General features: G+C 34.0%; 4 protein-coding genes across 8 annotated transcripts; 2 read left to right on the top strand and 2 right to left on the bottom strand.

The window, feature by feature from the left end:
• Positions 1 to 2,846: 2,846 nt before the first annotated feature.
• On the top strand, positions 2,847 to 6,576 carry LOC130969168 (BTB/POZ domain-containing protein At3g19850). The gene is made up of 3 exons (XM_057894787.1): positions 2,847 to 3,138; positions 3,303 to 4,493; positions 6,042 to 6,576. The coding sequence occupies exons 1-3, from the start codon at positions 3,076 to 3,078 to the stop codon at positions 6,441 to 6,443; spliced, it is 1,656 nt and encodes a 551-aa protein (XP_057750770.1). The 5' UTR covers positions 2,847 to 3,075; the 3' UTR covers positions 6,444 to 6,576.
• Positions 6,577 to 6,661: 85 nt separating this feature from the next.
• On the bottom strand, positions 6,662 to 10,471 carry LOC130969169 (DNA repair protein XRCC2 homolog). Of its 4 annotated transcripts, none has more exons than XR_009081808.1 (10): positions 10,098 to 10,471; positions 9,754 to 9,999; positions 9,310 to 9,377; positions 9,100 to 9,162; positions 8,677 to 8,820; positions 8,069 to 8,138; positions 7,893 to 7,976; positions 7,713 to 7,813; positions 7,565 to 7,617; positions 6,662 to 7,407 (listed from the first exon to the last, which is right to left on the bottom strand). XR_009081808.1 is itself a non-coding variant. In XM_057894788.1 (10 exons), the coding sequence occupies exons 1-9, from the start codon at positions 10,299 to 10,301 to the stop codon at positions 7,594 to 7,596; spliced, it is 957 nt and encodes a 318-aa protein (XP_057750771.1). In that variant the 5' UTR covers positions 10,302 to 10,468; the 3' UTR covers positions 6,662 to 7,407; positions 7,565 to 7,593. The 4 variants fall into 4 exon arrangements, 2 of the variants coding, with proteins under 2 accessions (XP_057750771.1, XP_057750772.1); XM_057894788.1 differs by having other exon boundaries at positions 7,893 to 7,929; positions 10,098 to 10,468; XR_009081809.1 differs by lacking the exons at positions 6,662 to 7,407; positions 7,565 to 7,617; positions 7,713 to 7,813; positions 7,893 to 7,976; positions 8,069 to 8,138 and having other exon boundaries at positions 8,798 to 8,820; positions 9,100 to 9,217; positions 10,098 to 10,469.
• Positions 10,472 to 11,443: 972 nt separating this feature from the next.
• Positions 11,444 to 14,479, top strand: LOC130968290 (uncharacterized). Of its 2 annotated transcripts, none has more exons than XM_057893478.1 (6): positions 11,444 to 11,659; positions 12,261 to 12,530; positions 13,121 to 13,255; positions 13,379 to 13,435; positions 13,898 to 14,032; positions 14,131 to 14,479. In XM_057893478.1, exons 2-6 carry the CDS (start codon positions 12,273 to 12,275, stop codon positions 14,194 to 14,196), a joined length of 651 nt encoding a protein of 216 aa, XP_057749461.1. In that variant the 5' UTR covers positions 11,444 to 11,659; positions 12,261 to 12,272; the 3' UTR covers positions 14,197 to 14,479. The 2 variants fall into 2 exon arrangements, with proteins under 2 accessions (XP_057749461.1, XP_057749462.1); XM_057893479.1 differs by having other exon boundaries at positions 11,447 to 11,659; positions 12,047 to 12,530.
• A 79-nt stretch (positions 14,480 to 14,558) lies between these two features.
• On the bottom strand, positions 14,559 to 20,866 carry LOC130968289 (uncharacterized). The gene is made up of 12 exons (XM_057893477.1): positions 19,955 to 20,866; positions 19,342 to 19,458; positions 19,010 to 19,202; positions 18,628 to 18,794; positions 18,350 to 18,521; positions 18,006 to 18,067; positions 17,408 to 17,489; positions 16,533 to 16,590; positions 16,303 to 16,427; positions 15,675 to 15,758; positions 15,513 to 15,583; positions 14,559 to 15,099 (listed from the first exon to the last, which is right to left on the bottom strand). The coding sequence occupies exons 1-12, from the start codon at positions 20,545 to 20,547 to the stop codon at positions 14,970 to 14,972; spliced, it is 1,854 nt and encodes a 617-aa protein (XP_057749460.1). The 5' UTR covers positions 20,548 to 20,866; the 3' UTR covers positions 14,559 to 14,969.
• Between the last annotated feature and the right edge of the window lie 419 nt (positions 20,867 to 21,285).

Raw genomic sequence — 21,285 nt, forward strand, 5'->3', positions numbered from 1 at the left:
CAAAGCCGATTTCACCAGTAAACACTCCTAGTTTATATTAATTACTATATAAGTGGTTCCGATTTATAAAAAGGAAGTTACACTATTCTTGCTGTCTGGAGTAAACTTGAGTAATAATAATACGTACACGTGAATCCATTAAAATTATACGTCATTAAGAAATAATGATTATTATAAAATAATAATTATTGTGCTGTGTGTGGGTAAGTTGACAGATTACTTAAAATATAAGGCAAATTGCTAGTAGTCAAGTACTGAAGCAAGCTTTTGATTATTGCAAGTTGCTTTAATGGTTGATACAGAGAAACCCGTGATTACAGCTTTAATTAATTAATTAATTAATTTGTAGTTGTAGCATATTTTGGAGGCAAATTTTCAGCCATCAAAATTTTTTAAGTAGTTCATTGATATTTCATACGCACTATTTTGAGTATTTTCCCTTTGCCGACCGATTTATTGGACAAAAAATTTGGCACCGACGCTGCTTCCAATTAATTCAAATATGTCAAAACAAGTTACTTTGAATCAAAGCAAAAGGATCATAAATTAAGGAACAAAAGTAAAAACTCGAGAATAATTAAGTTAGGATAAGGCTATTTTAATCCAATAAAAATAAAAAATATTTTGTCTATATACATTATTAGTCGACACACATTTTTTCACAAATACTTGTTTTATATTAAATTGATGAAACTTTTTCTCATCATATCTTGACATATTATGACCTCATATAGGATGAAATAAAAAATATTATTATATATACATAAAAAATTATATTTGTGTATAAATATATTATTGTTAAATTTATTTTTAATATATATTTTATATTTTAATATATATTTTATACTAATGACTGATTTCACGATTGATATTTTATGATATCTAACATGATATTACTATGAAATATGGTGAATGTTATAGTACCTAAAAAGTGGTGTGTATTTACTAAAAAATATTAAAAATTAATATTTAATTTAAAAATATAAAAATAAATTATTTTTAAAAAATCAAAACTTACTACAAAAGTGGAAACTCAGGTGCACTCGACTTCATGTAAAGTTGATACCTAAGAACCGTTAGATGATTTGACTGATTTAATTAAATTTTTATATAACGGTTCTTAGATATCAACTTTACATTTTCACCTACTACAAAAAATAAGTTAGACAAAATTTAGATGCCAATTCACAGACACTATTCATAGGCACAATAGAATATTTAATAACTAGAGAATTAAAATCTGATCTGAAGCAAGTAATAATGTAATATGATGCATATAGCTTGGAAAAAGATGAACAATATACTTTAGAATAATCACTTGTTTATAAATAAAATTGCACATTTATGATTTGTCTTTTTTATACAATTTCATGGACGTAGTAGGGTCCATGTTCACATGTTCCGAAACTGCATCATCACTCATGCAAAATCTAAAGAAAGAGCGAGGAACCTTATTTGCATTAAGTGACAGAAATGAGGAAAAGAAAGTGCGTTGGGTTCACGTACTTAATAACGTGGCACTCATACTGTTTTGTTTTCTGCATCAGACAGAATCCTCACATAAGGCGTTGCTATTCGTTCCACCAACATGCATATATATATAATTATCTTTTTCACTACCATTTTGTTTGATTTAATTTGATTCAAAACTTTGTAGTTAATATACTATATAATTATTCGTAGGGTTGAACAACTTGTGGGTACGTAGATAATAAGGACAATTTAGGCAAATTCATGTAGGGCATTATCTCCTGTGACTACACGTCTATTAATAATACCATAACTTGCCATATGGATGGGACATATACATGGGATCTGTCATATAAACTAACCAAAACTAGATATTATATTTAACACTGTAGAGTCACGGCATAAAATAAATTAAAATTCAGTAACAAAACAAATCATCACTATGTGGAATAAGAAGGAAGAAGCAAGAGTGATGGTAACAAGCCAATACAATCAAATAAGATAGGTCAGAATAATTTGGTGGAAGTTTTAGCTTTAAGGAGGAGCATATAATTTAGGATAAACTACACTTATTTGTTTTGCAGTTAACTTACATTACACATGTTTAATTTGTCATACTTGTGCTAATGTTTCCAAAGGAAAAATTCATAATTTTAATAAAAATGCTATTTATATACTAAAATCAGTTACAACTGATATATTTATGTATAAATTACATATGTAATTTAATTTATTTTTAATATATATTTATATTCTAACATATATTTTATACTAGTAATTAATTTTAGTATACACATAACATAATTGTATCTTTAAAAGGGGAGTCAATTATAGCGTGGCTATGTTAATTTGATAATACTTAAAAAAATATTGTTGAAAGAACATTATCTTAATTTTAAGGATATGTTTTAAATATTATCAAAATTGTAGAACTATTATAAATCCTAGTAATAATAACCATTATTATAGCATGCAACTTTTAAAGAATATATAAAAATTAGGTACTACTCAAATAAAAATACCAAAAACATTTTTTCGTAAAGATGTTTTGTTTTAAAAAATATAATTTATTTATTTAATTACATTTTAAATAAAGTTAATTTTTGTAACATATCAAAATTTAATTCTATAATCTATCATTAAAGGGTAAACAAAATATATTTTTAATATAAAGATAATTATAAAATCTTTGTTGGAGGATCAACTAAAAATTAAACCTTTGAAGAGTCAAGTGTTGTGATATCTCCTATTCTATGGAGTGTTCACTCTACAATTTAGTCAGACAAGTTGCGAATGACCAACCAACCCAACCCCCCTCCCCCCCTCCTCCTCCTCTTTCTTTTCTTTCTTTCCTTTTTCTCCCATTTTTTTCTTTTCACTCTCTCCCTCCTCATCTGCATATATTAAAACTAAAAAGTCACCAAAAAAAAAATTAAAAAAGAAGGTACCCCACTTGGGGCTAAAAGATTAACATATATAACCTGGCCATAGTGTGATGATAATAGCAGATTAACATATTCAATCATTTTGTCCCCCTCTCAAAAGGACTCATCACATATACAAAATCAGAGTTTTATCTGTCTTTGTTCAGTGCATGAAGTAGCTATGCCGAAGCATTGTGACATGCAAATCAATATTGATGGTCAGCAGATATTCCTATTGAAAGAGGTACTCATTTAGTGTTATTTGATAATTATATTCAATCTATACCATATATATGATGAGTTCATGATGTTTCAATCAAGAGGGGGGGGGGGGGGGGGGGGAAGCCATACATAATCACCAGATTTTCAAGAGTGATGATTATTCTAGTTCACTTGTTTTTATTGCAGAAGTTTATGTCAAAATACTGTGGAAAGTTGAAGAGAATCTTGAATCATCAAAAGAGATGTAATGTTACGAAGTTGGGGATTAGAATCAATAACTTCCCTGGAGGCCCAGATGGGTTTGAACTTGTTTCAAGGTTCTGTTACAATAACGGCAACATTCCAATCACTGTGGCTAATGTTCCTCTCCTCTATTGCTGTGCCATTTATCTTGGAATGGCAGAAGGGGTTTTCAGCAACAATCTCTTGCAACAAACAGAAACATTTCTTGATAGAATCTCTCAGTGGAAATGGCATGATATAATTGAAAGTCTCATGAATTGTGAGCATGTGTATGCATATGCAGATTGCTATGGCCTCTTAGAAAGGATCATTGTTGGTGGAGTGTTACCAAAGATTAATCAAACTCCAAATTCTTCAGATGTAAGCTTCATCAATTCATGTTCTTCACCATCCTCATCTTCTTCCCCAGAAAGCACTTCTGGTAATAAGAGATTCTCTTCCTCATCAAACAAACTGGCTAATACTCCAGAAAAAATCAGGTCAACTTTGCCAAGCAAAGCATGGTGGTTTGATGATTTGGCAACTTTACCCCCAAAGATCATTGAGAAACTCTTCCAATTTCTTGGTGCATACAAAACTGACAACAACAATTTAGTCCTCACAAGGTTTTTGTTGCATTATCTGAGAAAAGCAACTCAAAAAACCAGAGTTGTTGATTGCAAAAACAGCAATGAGAGTGAGTATGCCGCTCTTGCAGAAACAGCAGCTTATGGTGTCATTTTTGTTGGAAAGGAAACATTTTCATGCAGAGGGCTATTTTGGGTAATAAGGATTGTATCCGGTTTTGGTTTGAGTAAAGGTTGCAGGACTGAACTTGAAAGATTAATTGGTGGTGTCCTTGAACAAGCTACTTTGGATGATCTTTTGGTATCTGGCCATGATATGGGAGTTTATTATGATGTTAATTTGGTCATAAGATTGGTTAAACTCTTTGTTGATATCAATGGTTCTGATGAAGGGGTTTCATTACAGAAACTGAAAAGGGTTGGTAGGTTGATTGACAAGTATTTGAGGGAGATATCACCTGATCAGAATCTCAAGATCTCTAAGTTTCTTGGAGTAGCAGAATGCTTGCCAGATATTGCAAGGGATAGCTTTGATGGGGTCTATAGAGCCATTGACATCTATCTTGAGGTGAATATCACATACCCTTCTTTTACTGTTCTTATCTGCAGCATCATCTTTTAGCACAAATAATATTGTTTGGGTTAATAAATTTCTCGTTCTTGTAAAATTGTCGATTGATGATTTTTGTTACTGTGAAACTTTTTCTTGTGGCTTTGGTCCAAAAGGTTTCCAAATTGAAAGTGGTCCTTGTCATCATTCTACCTGCATATTTACTTCACACCTATGGTTCAAAACATAAGGAACTGTCTTCAAATTGATTTGTATGAGAGATATGGTAGGGACCAATTTTACTTATTTTTTAAAATTGTTTTTACCAAAACCACAGAAAATTTTTTTCATAAAGTCCAAAATCATAAATCACTAATTTACAAGATAAAACTTAATTAACCCTGATACATTCAGGTTTTCAAATCTACTTTGTTTTCTATGGGACCTCTTTTTAACTTAATCTGTGTAGTAAAGAAATTAAGATGAAAAACCTTAAAATTGTCACTGTTACTCACCTTTAGTTGTTTCGTTCAGCCTAATATAATATATATTGCTCAATCTTTGTCATGTGGTTAGTATTATGTGTCAAGTGCAATAAATAAATAAATAAATAAGATGGAAACAGGAACTAAAACGGAAAGGGAAAGAAAGATGCATGTCCAGATTACATACAAAACTATATCCATAAAAAATTCCATGCATTATTAACTTTATGCTTGGATTTATGTATGTAAGAATATAATTTTTTGTTGACATATTCAACATCAAATATGACTTAAAACCCATATTGTATTTTTCTCGTCTTTCTCTAAGTGTATCTCTAGCATTGTCTATAGTGCTTCGGTAGTCAAAATACAAAATTAGATGTTTTATTGTCAGATTTTTCATATTAAGATTTTTTGTATTTTTGTTTTTTCTTTCACCCTTCTGTTATTGTGGTCTAGAAATATCATCATCCTTCATGTGCTTCGTCATAGAGTAGAGTAATTTGGATGTATTATTAGATAACATGGGAAAAGGGAAACATACATAAATCCAAGGCATGTGCATACTGCATTGTGCCCCTTAGTCTAGGAATTCTCACACCTGCGTGTCTGATACTGCTGTAGAGTTCACATTCAAACAAGTGTTTTAGACTGAGGAAATGAAAACACTTGTCATTCATAGACACATGCTGTCATTGATCTTGATTCTTGAATATTTTCTGAGTAATGTGGACAAATAAAACACAGAGCTGGCCACCCTTAGTATTTGTTTCTATATGCAATTAACATTACCTTTTTTACCTTTTTCTTTGACAGCACATATTATTTCTTTAACCTAGCAGCAAAAGTTTGTTGTTCATTAGATTTGTTACTTATACTCACTTTTATCTCATACTTTGTAACCTTTTTTAATTATTAAATTTTGTATTTTCCTAATTTACTCCCCACCTTGTTCAATTTTTTTCACAAATATTACCAACACTTAATATAATAAGCTCTCCTCATGCATGTATTTGACAACTAGTATATTACATTATTATTATATAAATTTTTCTAATTTTGGTAGCCAATGAAATTGCAGTCTCATCCTATGATCACATTCGAGGAAAGATCAAGATTGTGTAGATGTCTTAATTACATTAAACTCAGCTTTGAAGCTAGTAAGGATCTGGCCAAGAACCCCAGAATACCTCCAAGGATTGCAATGCAGGCTCTTATTTCTCAGCAATCAAAAATTGCAACACTGGACTATGATGAGACTGAGACTCCAAGAAAGAAGAATCCTTATCAATTAGTTTTGTACAAAGAAGGTAAGAGGAACAGCTTCTCCAAGGAGAAAAAAGACATGACACTAAACATGGATAAAATGCAATGGAAGGTAGTAGAATTGGAAGAATTATGCAAGGAAATGAACTCAAAGATGGTTAACCGGAATGCATTGTTTAATCATGCTCGTGCCAGATCCTCACCAAGATTATGCTGATCATCTTCAACTTGTGTTAGTACTTGAATTGTACAAAGCTTAAATTGTATTTTTATTTTGTATTGGGTAGAATCTCAAATTGATACAAGATATAAGAGATTCCTGCATTGTTGCGGGCTGCATTTATTCTCAACTGGTTTGGTTCGATTTTTGAACCTAAAAATCAGTATGTGGTTTGGTGTGGTTTTTCTAGTGAACCAAATCATGCCCAGTACTAATTGCAGCACTAGAACCTATTGAAATACACAAGTAATATTCGATAAGATTGTACAAAACTAGGACCATAATGGGTATAAAGTTTTTGCTACCTAGTCATTGCAAGTTTGAGGAGTTGCATTCTGCTTAAGACAATATACAGCTACGTGAATTTAATTGATAGTATTACATTATACCTATTTTCCTTTTTATCCATTCACAAGTACAGGAAGTGATATGCTAGAAAACTTAATATGCATATTATGTTAGAAATAAGTAAGTAAAGAGGATATTGGAGAAAGAAAAGATAGCGGTTATTAGAAAGTTATACTTGTGTCATGAGGCAATACTCTCTTTATATTGCACTATGCACTTCTCAACAGTCAACACCTATATCTTGTTACTTATTTGAGTTAACTAACATTGTTTATCTTCAAATACACAAGTAAATGATTCTGTGCATTTCAACAATTGCCACCAGAAAATCACATGTAAGCACCAAATTTCATCTAAGTTGGCAATTAATTAAACTAGGGTGAGTAAAATTGTGATTGTGACCTCTTGGAGCTTTCCAAGTGCTCGATCCCAGAAGCTTTCCTAAATCAGGTTGCAATATGAGATCCCTCTTATAGCACGCAAGAATAACTTAAATTCTGATGCAATGGATCTTCAGAAAGACTTGGATCCTATTTGCTTCATGATGTTGTGACCAATGAAGACAGTTACATGCCCTTTTATAAAAGCATTGCTGAACCTATATTTACATCAGCTAGCAGCACAATGAACATAAACAAAATTAGAGGAGGAGGAGGAGGAGGGGAGGGGGGGCGGGGGGGAGGGAGGGAGTAAGCAGACTGATAATAGTAAGTGATAATGATGAGCAATAACTATTTACAAACTTCAGAAGATATTAAAGAATCCCTCACCCATAATTGGCACCGTCCGCAACCATGGTTCATGAATTAACAAAAACACCATTCTACAAGTTCAGCAAAAAGTAAAAAATGAATCTAATGAAAGTCAAATTTGATTAACTTAAAAGTTAAAATCACAATCTACACATAATGTTCTTACATCCTTCACTATAATCTTGTCTGGAAGTCCAATTCTTGGTAATAACCATTCCAACACATACAATGAGGAGTTTTCAGAATTGCTTATAACAGGTTGATCATCTGAAAAGCAAGAATATGCTGCAGTCATGGCTGATGGATAAAAAAAATTAGTTATTGACAACGGGAATGGAGCCCAAACCTGAACGGCGTAGAAGTATTCTATGTGTAACAAAGGACTGCAAGAACGTAAGGGGCGCCATAAAATTAGAAATATTAATAGTGACTGTAAAAAGAAAAGGTACAAGACATAAGCAACATTAGGAGCCAACATCAACCACTTCATAATATACATGATGTACTAGTAACAACCTTTACCTGCCAGACTGAAGGCATGTACTCACGATACTGAGTATGTTGTGGGCTTCTTGTTACATTTCTTGAACACCTTTTCAAGCAGTAATATTAAAATTAGAACAGAAACTACGGCTTCTCAGTAATGAATTTGCAAAGCAACACAGTAAAAACGTTTAATACAGAAATGGACACCAATTGGGTATCATTTAATTGTCCTACCTTAAGAATGTGCTGAAAAACAAGAAAGAGATAAATAAGGAAACAGAAATAAAAAGGCCTGAAGGTTGCATTGCACCATAGTTTGGACTTCATACATTTATTTATACTAGAAAAAAGTGTATATAATAGGGTGATTGTCGATCAATTTCTTCTTAGTCTACCCCTAATTAAATCCTCTTACTAATCACCATTGAAAAGGGTCAGTACTTCTTTAGCTCATGACTTTCATAAGTAATTTAACACGATCGATTCTCTTGACATAGTGGAAGAATTTTTATTGAAAGCAACTGTTTTCAAAAATACTTTTCTCTCTAGACACAATTACATACAATATTTCCAATTAGTCCTATACGGATAATGAAAGAAACTAGCTTTAATTTCTCTAACCACCATGGATTGATGGAACTCACCCGTTGACCTCCTCTGAAGCCGTAGAGTATGTATTTCCAAAAATAACCGACTTTGTGGCTATAACTAACATAGGATGCACCTGAAGTAGTTTTTTAATATCTTGAACTACAGCTTCTGATACACTCTGTAAGAAAAGCTTTTTCCTGCATCACAAATAACATCTTCAAGTTAAACTTTGCATATACCTGAATCATGGATACTATTAAGAGAAACTCTTGCAATTATCAACTTTCCCTTGCTTTCTGTCTATGTTTTTACCCTTCATTCAAAAAATATATATAGAAAAAAGAAAACAAGCAAGCCACAGAATGATCATCTAAGAATTCTAAATATAAATTGAACTTCAGAGGATTCTAAAGCTTGGAAAAAAAAAAAAAAAAAAGAGGCATGCATAAACAAGGGTGGTGATGGGTATTAGTTACCTATTATGTTCTTTTAGAGACAAGAACATTGATGCCCGATCTACCCAATGAAAAGCTCCAATGCTGTCAAATACAGTTTGGGCACTCAAACTTTAGTTATCAAATCAAAATATAGTTTCTGCATAATAATGAGTTAATGATGTCATTTCAAGTAACATTGATTAATTTGATAAATTTTGTTTTTTAAAGAAAAAGCAGCAAGAAACCAACCTGTCAATCAGTAGCAGTTGCACACTAACCCCATGATCTTTCTCCCTTTTTAAGCGATAATGTAAACTCTGTTGGTCAAGAGATGCATAAGCAGGTATTAAAAATAATAAACAATGTTACAAGGTAGCGCGCTCTCTCTCTCTCTCTCTCTCACTCTCTCTCTCTCTCCCCCATAAATTTTTTTGTGCTGTTTGTGTAGAAATTAATCTTATATCTTCATCACAATGACTTTAGTATTTCACACAAATCCAATTAGGCTTTATAACTACTTGGACTAATATCAAACATTCTCTCATGCCAACAAAAGTAACTACCTTTCTCCCTCCGCTACTTGAATCATCATAAAACGGAATTGAACCTAAGTGGATCGTCACACCCTCAATGCATCAAGATTAAGCTAATTGAAGTAACTTTAGAGTAAGAGTGGGTATAGGATGAAGTGACCTTGAGAGTCTGAAGGAATTCGAAGCTGTTGGAACACCGGGCATACAAGAAGCGTTGCATGCACAAATCATACAGCGTCTTATCACAATCCCCAATCGCAGTACCTTCCATAATCCGATGAGTGAGCATTTGCGAGAAGCGCGAGATATCGAAGCGACAATCGAGGTCAACAAAGAGCACGGAATGGTCAAAACCACCGTAGCGAACCCCGTTCCACTCTTTCGGAAGTACACAATTTATAGCAACCTGAGATTTTTCAGTTATTGCAAATTAAATTGAGATGAAATAGAAAAGAAATTTTTGTGTGTTAGTGTTACGGTTGAAGAAGTTGTTCAGGTAGGTACTTGAATGAGAATTTGTGTTTTGGCGGAGGGTGAGGGACCGAAGATCTCGATGACGTTGCCGAGGCGGAGCGGAACCCTGTGCAGCGGCGGAACGAGGAGGGTGGATCGGAGGGCGGAGATCCTACGTAGCATATAGTGAGCGGTTTCATCGCCGTCGATCCAACCTTTAACTCCTCCTTTCTCATTATCCTCCTTCTTGTTCATATGCTATTAATCAATGTTATGAATTATGATTTTGGTTTTCAACCTCTTCTTTTTCTCTACTCTTCTCAATTCAGTTCTGTTCTGATAAACGATAATCATATGAATTAAAATTAACCTCTCCTCAGCTGTCGACGGATTCTGCACCGGACTGCTTCCCGCGCAAACTAACCATTGGGCCTAAAGAGATAAATGTTTATTGGGCTCCGCTCTTCTTTTTGGTCAAGTTGGGTTCATATAAGTGTGAAAGTAATAAATAATTGAGTAAATGCCCTTTCTCCGTTCCTATTCCTAACAAATATAAAAACTCAAATTGATCCTATCTATTTTAATATACTATGTTTTACTTTTTACAACCGATTTTGAGTAAATCATTTGCTGATGTATCATTAACTTGTTCACATGAATTTTTTGTTTTATCGGATAAATAACAGTTAAGGACCAAAAAAAATATTTATTCTAAATAATTTTGATTAATCGAGTGATCAATTCATTTGTCTGTTTAAATAAACTAGCTTAAAAATACGGTAGATGATAAAAAAAAGATGAAAGATATGTTTTTGGCTATTTATTTACTTTGTTTTTTGGATTTAAAATTTAGTTGAAATCAAATAATAAATCGAAATCTTTATAAAGTATTGTATGTGTAATATATGTAAATTTGTAATGTTATAATATTTAAGATTGGAATACATAAAAGGTTATATACTTATATTTTATGTAATATTAGAAATGTGATTAAGTGAGAGGGCTTTGTTCACCCTTTTTTATTTAAACGTGGAGTTTTTTTTTTATTATTTCCATATTAAAATGAAAATTGTCGATGATATAAATATAATAGCTAAAATTTTTATTTAATTTTTATACTTTTTAATATTATAATTTTAAATGAGCCTATTAATTTTATAAAATTTATATTAAATATGATAATTTTACAAATTTAAATCTTATGGAATTTTGTCATCTTGGATACAAACAGACGACGGTAGAATGAATGTTTGACCGAGATGGTGTAGCAGAGTGGAATGCATACGCAGGCATGCGGTTTGCACATGGCAGTTTGTGGTTGGCGTTGCGTAGAAGAAAGACAACACGTGAGGCTCTTATTTGCCTTAAAATTCTCACTACGTAACAATCTCTATTGTCCACAATTAATTCATTTAATTAGTTACTTCCTTTCTCCCACCTCTTCTTACTTGTTATCTTTCTCCACGCACCACCCTCTATTTCTTGATAATATTAGCAAATCAATAATAATATTATAATAATATTACTCTACTAAAATTGCACCCTTCAACCGTCATTAAGAGAAAACACAAGTTCCGTAAACCATTTTTGTACCTGAATTTCATTTGTACCAGGTAAACCTTTAACATAGTTTCATATCTTTAGATTCTGTGTTTTACTCTTTTGTCTCTTTTTGCCATAAGCATGTTTGCATGATGATTACTTGATGAGACTTTTAGCTCATTTTTTGGTTTTGATGATTAATTTTTGCACAAAAACAAGGGGGGGGGGGGGGGGGGGGGAATCTCATTCCACTGGTTTATATCTGTTATTTCTCTTGTTTGTTGTTTTGGTAAAGTAGAATCAGGTCAATTGTTCAAACCTTTGATATAGGTAGACCTTTTTGATATACTTACCTGATGCAAGTAGGATGGTTAATTAATTGTCTCTATATTATCTTATTCATGGTATTTTGTTCATACATTATGTAATGATTTCAAGTAGTTTGATAACCAACTTAGGTTGGTCAAATGGTTAGCTAACTGGTCTGCTTAAGCAAGTTCGGGTTTTCATCTCGCCTTGTATATGCAAATCTCAGAAGTGCTCAAATCCGCGGCATATTAGTGTTAGGCCTGCCGAAGTAGCTTTATAATTGTTTTCCTTAAAGAAGGTCCGGAGTTTGAGTCTTGTGAATGAGAAGATTAAATTCAGTGCTGAGATAGCTTTATTCTGCAGTGACGTGGCACGATGAACATTATGTCGACCAACCAGTGTGGTTGGCCTCTGAGAGTTCACCATGATCATCACACTGATAAAGGAGGTATTATTAAGGCTCCGTTTTTAGGATCCAGAGGATTGGACTTTGTTAATGCTGCTCATAAATGTCATCATCATGGTGCAAGGAAATGTAGGCCAATTTCTTGCAGTGCAGTGAGTGACAATGTGGATCCTTACGACTCAGATGACATTCAAAAGAACAAATCTCAGAAGGGTGAAACTGGAGGAGTATGTTCACTTCCCAATTTCCCTTATTTTCATGTAATTCATTGCATTGCAATTGAATCATTTGTTTTTATTGTTTTCCACCAACACTTTTATCCATTAGTCCAATTCCTTTAGTCTAACAATCTAACAATATACTTTTAGCTTACACTTTTAAACATTATTGGCTAACTGTTGGCCGAAAACAATAAATTCTGCTGGCGCTCCAACATTTCTCGTAAGCTTATTAGGTGATATTATACACGACACTCCTTTGTTTGTCATGAGTACATAAAAAAAGGGTTAATGTCTGAAAATACAAAGGTATTCAATGAATCAATGTCATATATAACTCAAATCTCAAGCAAGGTTAGTATGTAGTTTTATAGATAAGAAGAGTGTCGTGTTTGATATCACCTTTTACAAAAGGGAAGTTAGTGTAATTTACCTTGACTTTTATGTTTCTCAACCTTTTTTTTTAGTTTTCTTTAAAGGATTAATTTTATGTTTGCATTAATTCGTGTTCATACTTCTAATGATTAATATGTTGATTATTAACTTTGTTTTGCTGTGCATATATCCGAATCTGATATGTTTTGTGAAATATGCTTCAGGTGAATAGTGAAATGCTTAGAGAGAGTCTTGAGAAAATAGTTGGTACTGATGATTCCACGTTTAGTGGATTTGACCTTGCTACACTCATTAGGAAAAAATATGGCAGGTCTTATGATGTTCAGCTAATAAAGAAGGTAAGCTTTTGACAAAGTGCAATTAAGTGTGAGATTAAAACTTGATATCGGTATGATGTTTATTTCTTTTGTTCTTTGGTTATATTTCCTTTCTTTATTTTATTGTTACATGATTTGTAATAGGAATTCATGGGAAGAAATCTGCTTGCTTTGAATGTCATGTGGAAGTACATGGAACAGGTAATGTAAAGGCATTTCTGTGCTACATCTTATGGTTTCATACCCTAGGCTACATGATTGTGCATTCTTTTCCTTTTCCATTGAAATCTGCAATATATTATGAACAAAAAATGAATGGAAAGTACTGGGCATACAGCATTTGAAGAAGTACTTTGAATTGCTAAGGCATTGTTTTATACAAGGAGATTACACTTGAGAATAATGAGATTCTTATCCTTGTATGACGGCTCATCCATCCATGCTCCTTACTAAGTACTTTATACGCTCTCTGTTAATTAAACAAATCTTAGCTCTCCATTTATTATATTTTATATCAATGGTTCAGATTCATAATTTAGGATTTAAGATTTAAAATTTAGGGTTTAGGATTCAAAGTTTAGGGGCGCTACACTCCTTATTTTCTCCGGAGTGCATTTGCATTTACCTATACGACTTAACGACTTTTTTTCATTTTTACTATAGAGATCATTTCCATTGACCGAAGAAGAGTATATTTTGAGGCTTGATGATGTGGCCAACACATTAAAATGTTGGGGAGCTGTCTCACATATTCGGAACAGCCTACAAAATTCTAAAGAACGGCCTCGGATAGGGAAGGTAAAATTATGCTACTTCCATCATATGTTGCTAACTTACTATTGACTCAAATATAAGTTGAACTATTACAAGAATGTTCTTATTTTTATATACTGCAGGCCGTAAGCATTTTCATTGATATGGATGAGTCTGGTGCTCGTTCAAACGAGTGGATATACAAATAGATTGCATTGATGAATTGAAATTCATCTTAATTCAGTCACTGAATTCCATCCCATAACGTGACAAGGGAGGAACCCATACTCAGCAGTATCACTTTTGTTGAACTTTATTGAATTCAGTGAATTGTCATCTTAACAAAATCTACAGCCTCTATAAAGTTTCTGTTGGCACCAGGTCATGGCACCTATAATTTTTGTTCTTCCCTTAAGTTCACAATATTGATGTAAAATGTGTTGATATAACGAAGCATCCAGGTTATAGTAAATTTCTCTTTTATTTGGGAAAGATACCATGTACTTGCCCCCATACTAATTCCATGCAATTGCAAGCATTTATATAATTGATTAATCCAAGAAAACATGAGTAGGATGAAACTTCCCTGTAGGGATGTAATAATTCATAATAATAACTATGAAAGCAACAAACTCTAATCCATTTCAGTAATTGCCAACTACAATTTACATGCTATGTAATAATCCATCTTTGCCTGCGTTCTTTACAATAAATATGACATGACCTAGCATTACCATCTACACAAATAACCTCTCCTTGATACATTCAAAAGTTACACAAACCTCTATCACATACTCGCTGTAAGGAGCCGGTATTCTTTACAATCAAAGATCAAGACTGAAAAAAGTTAATTTCTTTTCTTTTATCTCTCTCCAGGGTAGAGAGAAAAGTTAATTCTTTACTATGAAGGGATAAAGATCCAGTAGTTGTTTCCATTTTTCTTTTAGTCAAAAATTGAAAGAAAACCCAGAATAGGTATATTCTAGGAGCTGCTATTTTGAATTGGCTGTGTAGGACACTGGTCCTCTAAAGCTGGTGAGTTTAAGAGCTTCCTAAGGGAACGGTACTGCAAGCGGACATTCTCTCCAGTTTCAATAATCTTGAGCAAATACCTGTACAAAAAGTATATTCAACTTCAAATTAGATTTTCATCAAATCTGATTCAACATACATAGTTGTATTAGAATGAATGTGCAACAAAAAGGATGGAAAATATTTTTACAAATTAAGCATGTAAAAGTTTGAAAGCATTAAAAAACAAGTATCAACTGGCAAACCCTACCACCAAAAAAAAAAAAAAAAAAAAAGTGGCAAACCCTACTACCAATAGTATCCTATCCGCTATTGTAAACAAAAGCACCCTAAATGTCTAACGTTGACACAAATTTTGTAAAATCACAGTGAAACCACCTTGTAATCGTCATCTAATAATACAGCTTTTACATTGAAGGTAAACTTATTCATAATTCACGATGCATCCATATATTAGCTACCATTCAATGCAAATTTAACAAATTTAACTCACCAGCCATTAAGACACTGAGACGTAATGACAGCTTCTTTCCCAACAAATTTTTCTGGTGTTCTCCTGTTACCCTGCATATAAATTGATTGACCAGGATTATCAGCCTGTACCATTTAATACACAAATTCCAAGAATTGGAAACATAAAAACCAATTTTCTTACCTTAATAATAACCTTCTCATTTACAGAAAATGGATATTGTACTCCCCTTTGCAGTCCATCAGCAGCAGTAAAATCTCCATTTTCCTGCAAATTAAGTGCTAGTACCCATGAATTTCACTCTTCGAAACAAAATACTTTACAGTGTTGAATATTTTATTCAGTCAGAAATTTGCTAGTTATGGATGCCAACTGCTAGGTCTCTTCAAAATACACACATCCACCATGAAGAGAGGTCACTTTTTTTAATGGTTTATATAAGGCAATTCATAATACAAAAATTTTAAGAAACCCAGCAAGCATTTCAGTGGCAATAACTTGTTTTTGACAACTTAAGGCTACGGCCAAGGTGTTTAACAAGACGAAATTACAGTTCACCACAACCATTTCACCACACCTGTAAAGAAGATTCGGGAGATTTACAACAGAAAACCCCTATTCTATAATATCCCTTAATAATGATAAATTATGACACTGCCATGAAAAGGAAAAGAGAACTCCGTTGAGATATAAAGAAATTAAAACAAGTTTTCTGGCAAGTGTTAAGTTAGTGATCATAGAAATTAGCTAAACTTATGCTATGGCTATTCTATTAAAAAGCCAAGAATGACATGATACTTAAGTAATATACCCTATTCACTCTTCTGATTGGATCGATTTGGTCACCCATTTCTTTCCGCCGCTTTCGTAGAGCAGCATTGCGAAATAACCTTCGATCATCCTCATGCTTAACAGCAACAGCTGCAGCTCTAAGAGCTGGAAAAGAGACAAGCTTATATCACATCGGACGAAATAAAAATAACAATCAAATGCCTGCAAAAATAGATGAAACAAGAAAGCTAGAGAGGAAATGGAATATACCAAGGTTAGGGATCAAATAACTTGTCTCTACATCAGCATTGCAGACAGTACATCTCGACTGTGACGGAAACAATAACTGTAATTATGATTCTTGTCTCTCTCCATCTAAGAGTTATAATTCCATAATGAATGTGAAAGGTATCATAAATAAGACAACAAATGTACAACCAGAATAACAGTCCACCAAGAATGTACAAAGTTAAATACACAGCAAACATAAATCATGGAATAATTTGATTCTCTAGTTGTACAATCAGGGCATTAGCTATATTAAAAAAATTTATATTATTTTATAGAAATTTTAGCATTTAAGATGCCATCATAAGTTTTTACCTTTTAGCTATATCATTGGTAATCTCTATATTTACTGCATAGTATATAGACTAGAAGTATTATAAGGGATTCTACAATTCCATTGAGCTTCAGCTACACAAATTTTTAAATGTCATATCCAAATATCTATTACTGAGCCTTCAATAATCAGTACATCAAATAGTGTTCACAGCATTGTACACAACCAGTCAAATGTAATATAAACCAACCTTTCCTTCCCCAAATCAAAGCACAATGTTATACAAAAAAATATAAATATAAATAAAAATAAAAATCTATGTCTATGTATTTTTGACCCCTTAGTCTCCAAATAATCTAATCCCAACTGTAGGACATTTCATTTTGCTGCAACCACCAAACTTCCAGCACCCAGACAGCAAGTGAAGTTCAGTATGTTAACTCAGTGAAATCTAGCAAGACAGACTATGTAGTATGTGCACCCACCTAACTGACATTTTAGTACCCTATGGACTATCATTTCTTATTGCAGACACATGATCAGCACATGCTTATAAAATGTATATAAGAAAAACCTTACTTACTGTTTCAATGACTCTCCTCAGCAAGAGACCACCAAATGAGTGTCCACATGAGACAAGCATGGCATCTTCAAGGAATGCACCACTAAAAAATAGGTCAAAACAGAAACGTGCAAGAGATATCAGAATAAAGTATAACCTTTGTTAATGATGAATTACACATCCTCCCCCCCCCCCCCCCCCCCTTCTCTTTCTTTTTTTTATTTTTTTTTTTGGCAAGTCCTACTGTTGATTTTTTCTTTATACAGTTTACAATATCATTAAGAACAGATCACAATAAATCAGGAAAATGAACATTAAATAAAGGATTTCAGATTATCTAGATCCAAAAGTTTCGAGCATGGCATGCTCTAAGAGTCATTGTCAAGAATGTCTGCAATCACTATGAACACTTCAGGGTAAGGATTAGCAGAATGTTTTATATATTTACCTAAGTGGATTAATAAATGAATTCTTATCTCAGCTTCAATTTCTTTTTTCTCTTTTTTCTTGAGAAAACTCTGACATCTATGTCACCTCTTAATACAAATCACATAATAAAAAAAAAACATGCTCCTTTGATAAAAGGACAAATCAGTTGAACAGTCAAATTTAAACTTACGATAATGGATCTGATAGAACACTTCGTAATGAGGGATCCTTATTCACATTGTCTTGAGCAACCTGTAAGTAAAAATTGCATAAGCTTCCTCTCATACATAAAAGGAAAAATTCTTACTTGAAGGGAAATGGCAACAGAATATTTACAAGAGGAACCACAAAATTAAATACAATAGAGCTGTTAGAAATGTCAGGGAAACAAGGGAAATGCCTCCATGATCAACCAGATGTGACAACACCAACAAACTTAGACAAAAATATTAAATCTGTAATTTTTCACCTATAGATTAGAGACACAGCAGCCATAAAGCATATGCAAAGAGAACATTAGGAGAGATAACTTACATCATCATTATCGCTTCTGCTACCTATGAGTTCTTCAGTAGCCAGGTCATCCATAAACTGGCTAACAGATATTGGAACATAGCTTTTGGGTATAACATGGCCAGCTGCTGCAATTGGAGAACAATCTAATATTGCATTTCCCTGGGGCATGAGTCTATAAGCAAGAGAAGTCCTACAATCACAAAGCTCCAAAAGGCATCATAAGTAAGCTTGTTATAAAACAGAAGTCATCACGAATACAAGATAAAGAAATATTTTAAGTGTGTATATATATGTACCTTCCTCCACTATTAGAACCTAGAAAATAATCAGGAGAAGCTCTATATGATGCAGCCGGACGTAGGCCTGCAGTAGCATGGCTAAGTGCCTTGCCAGTTATCAATAAAAGATCCCCTGGCCCAGACCCACTGTCTGCCAGATACCAGCGGCCATTGGGGTCACATACCTAAAGAAGAAAACAGACTATTTAATATTCAACTGGCCGGGGTGATATAGAAATTCATCAAGCTAATAAGGAAAAATCATCAATATACTATAAAATATACACGACTCAATCTTGATGAATAGGATGGGACCCGTTGCCACTTGTTTTTCCTTCAGCAAACTACCCCCTAGTTTTACAATATAAGTCAAATAAAAAATAAACAGAAACACACGCACCTGAAGACCAGGAGTGTCTGTAGATATCAATGTCAACAATCCCTTCTCCACTTCTCCATTGACAGTAGGCTTTCCCCCTCCAATAGCCCCTTTTCCATTTTGCAAAGAAGAATGTGAGTGAGTGGCAACAAGAACTGATGAAGATACCTCATTAGCAGGCAAGGGAGCATCATCAAGCAAATGGTTAAAAACACTGCACAAATTGACTCTTTTCTGTGAGCAAACCCAAAAGAACGGAAGAAAAAAAAACAAAAAAAAAAGATCCAAGAATATACATATGAAGCAAGTAAACTAAAATCTAAGAAGGAAAGGTCCTTCACAAACATCCTTACTCGCTTCGGAGGCGCAGATGCCTGGCAATGGCACACAAAGCAGATCGAGACGCCTTTCCCATGCACCTAAAAATATCAGCCATACAAGGTGGAGATGAATCCCAATCCTCGAAAGCCCTGATACAAGTCACCCATGAACTATAATAAATAAGCAAGAGTGATACCGTATAAAAATAAATAAATAAGAGTGGCAGCAAACGTGTTCAAATTTTTTTTTTTTTTACAAAAACAATTGAACAACCACGATTTCACTTAAATATTTGTGGGGGGATTAATTCTTCTAAGAGCAATAACAGCAAGAAAGTTCCCTTGGTTAGTTTTGCTCGAAAAATCAGCATCCAGGTAGTAGTTAGTAAATGAAACCCGCTATCTAGCTCTCAAGTTAAGAATTTCTCTTGGTGTGTGAGTTAGAAGTCACCATTAAATGACAATTCATGGGAGATTTCATGATGCATATATCCTACTGGTTATCATTTCTCTAAAAATAACAGTAGCATGAGGCCAAGGCAAACATATATCTACATACCAAATAAATAATTATCATACAAATATGCTCCAGACAGCAACAAACTAACAATATAACAAGAGAATCATCACTGTATTCAGTTCATACCTTCCTGCTCTGTACATGTAAACCCCACGGCTTCCCTTCCCATCACCCAATTGAGCCCTGCTCCTGAAGAACAATCTTGAACCTTCCAACCCGCATCGCATCAGAGCCGAATCCTCGCTCCCCAACTCGATCAAGGCCGCATTGTGCCTCATCAGCGACCCAGACAAAGCTTCCACAGCCCTAACATAGGGCCCCGCAGGTGCCCCGTCGTAAGGCGCAATGTCCGATAGCCGGACTCTCGCCAGTGGAGACGTCACTGACACCACCGGGGGGTCACCAGCACCGGACGGCAGAGCTGCGGCGATGGGAACAACCGCTCCAACAGCATGGTCAGGTGGCAGCGGCACTGAGGAGAGCAAGGGTTGGCGCTGCTGAATGGGAACGGGAGCAAGAGAGGAAGGCGAAGATAGTTGAGAGTGTCCAACGGCAGTGGCGGAGGAGGAGGGTGACCTAAGGGAGGTGACAGCTGTAGCGGCGGCGGAGGCGGAGGAAGCTGAGGACTGAGCGTTGTTGATGTGCTGCGGCGGCGGCGGCTGCGGCGGTGGAACCAGTGCAGAGGGGTTCTGCTGCTGTTGTTGCATGATCACCACCATGAATCATTCTGAAACCGGGGAAATTGAGAATTAGGGTTTGGTTTTGTAAACGTCGTCGTTTTAGGGTTTTGTTGAGTGGTCGCAATTTCACTCAGTTTGTAGTAGTTTTGCGATGGATCGTGAAATGTGAAGGGTGATCCATCTTCATATGCTGACTACTCCGTGAAAGAGTGAGTGAGTGAGTGAGTGACTATGCACCAAGCCAGAGCTGTTAGTTTAGAATTTAGATTATAGAACTTGAAGAACTATAACTGCTTTTTTTTATTATTATTATTATTTTCTTTTTCCCCCCCTGAGAAAGCAGCATCATAAACTACGCACTGTGCACAAGCAAGAAACAATTTTGTTCATGTTCAACGCTCTCTTTTTTATTTCGTTATTTTCTTATCAGGAGAGAATGTTTGTCCTTATGCTCGAGTTCGAAACTATGGTTATAACCATAATTTTTAAGTTGCTATTTTCTCTGTTTTAAAAATGATAATTTAGTTCTTAATATTTTGGGCAAATGACGCATATAAATCAATGAGAGGCTGCTTTTACATAATTTCATTAAAGATAAAAACGTTATAAGGTTCTACTAAGAGCATTTTTTTATATAAATCGAATTAGAGTCACTCGAATTGCACATAACATAATAATTCGAATCACGATAATTCGAATTATGCCTGTATCTACTCATCATTTATTATAGTAATTCAAATCACACTGATTCAAATTATACACACTAACTCACCCTAA

The sequence above is a fragment of the Arachis stenosperma genome, chromosome 3 (assembly GCF_014773155.1).
Source record: "Arachis stenosperma cultivar V10309 chromosome 3, arast.V10309.gnm1.PFL2, whole genome shotgun sequence".
In the NCBI taxonomy this organism is placed as follows: domain Eukaryota; kingdom Viridiplantae; phylum Streptophyta; class Magnoliopsida; order Fabales; family Fabaceae; genus Arachis; species Arachis stenosperma.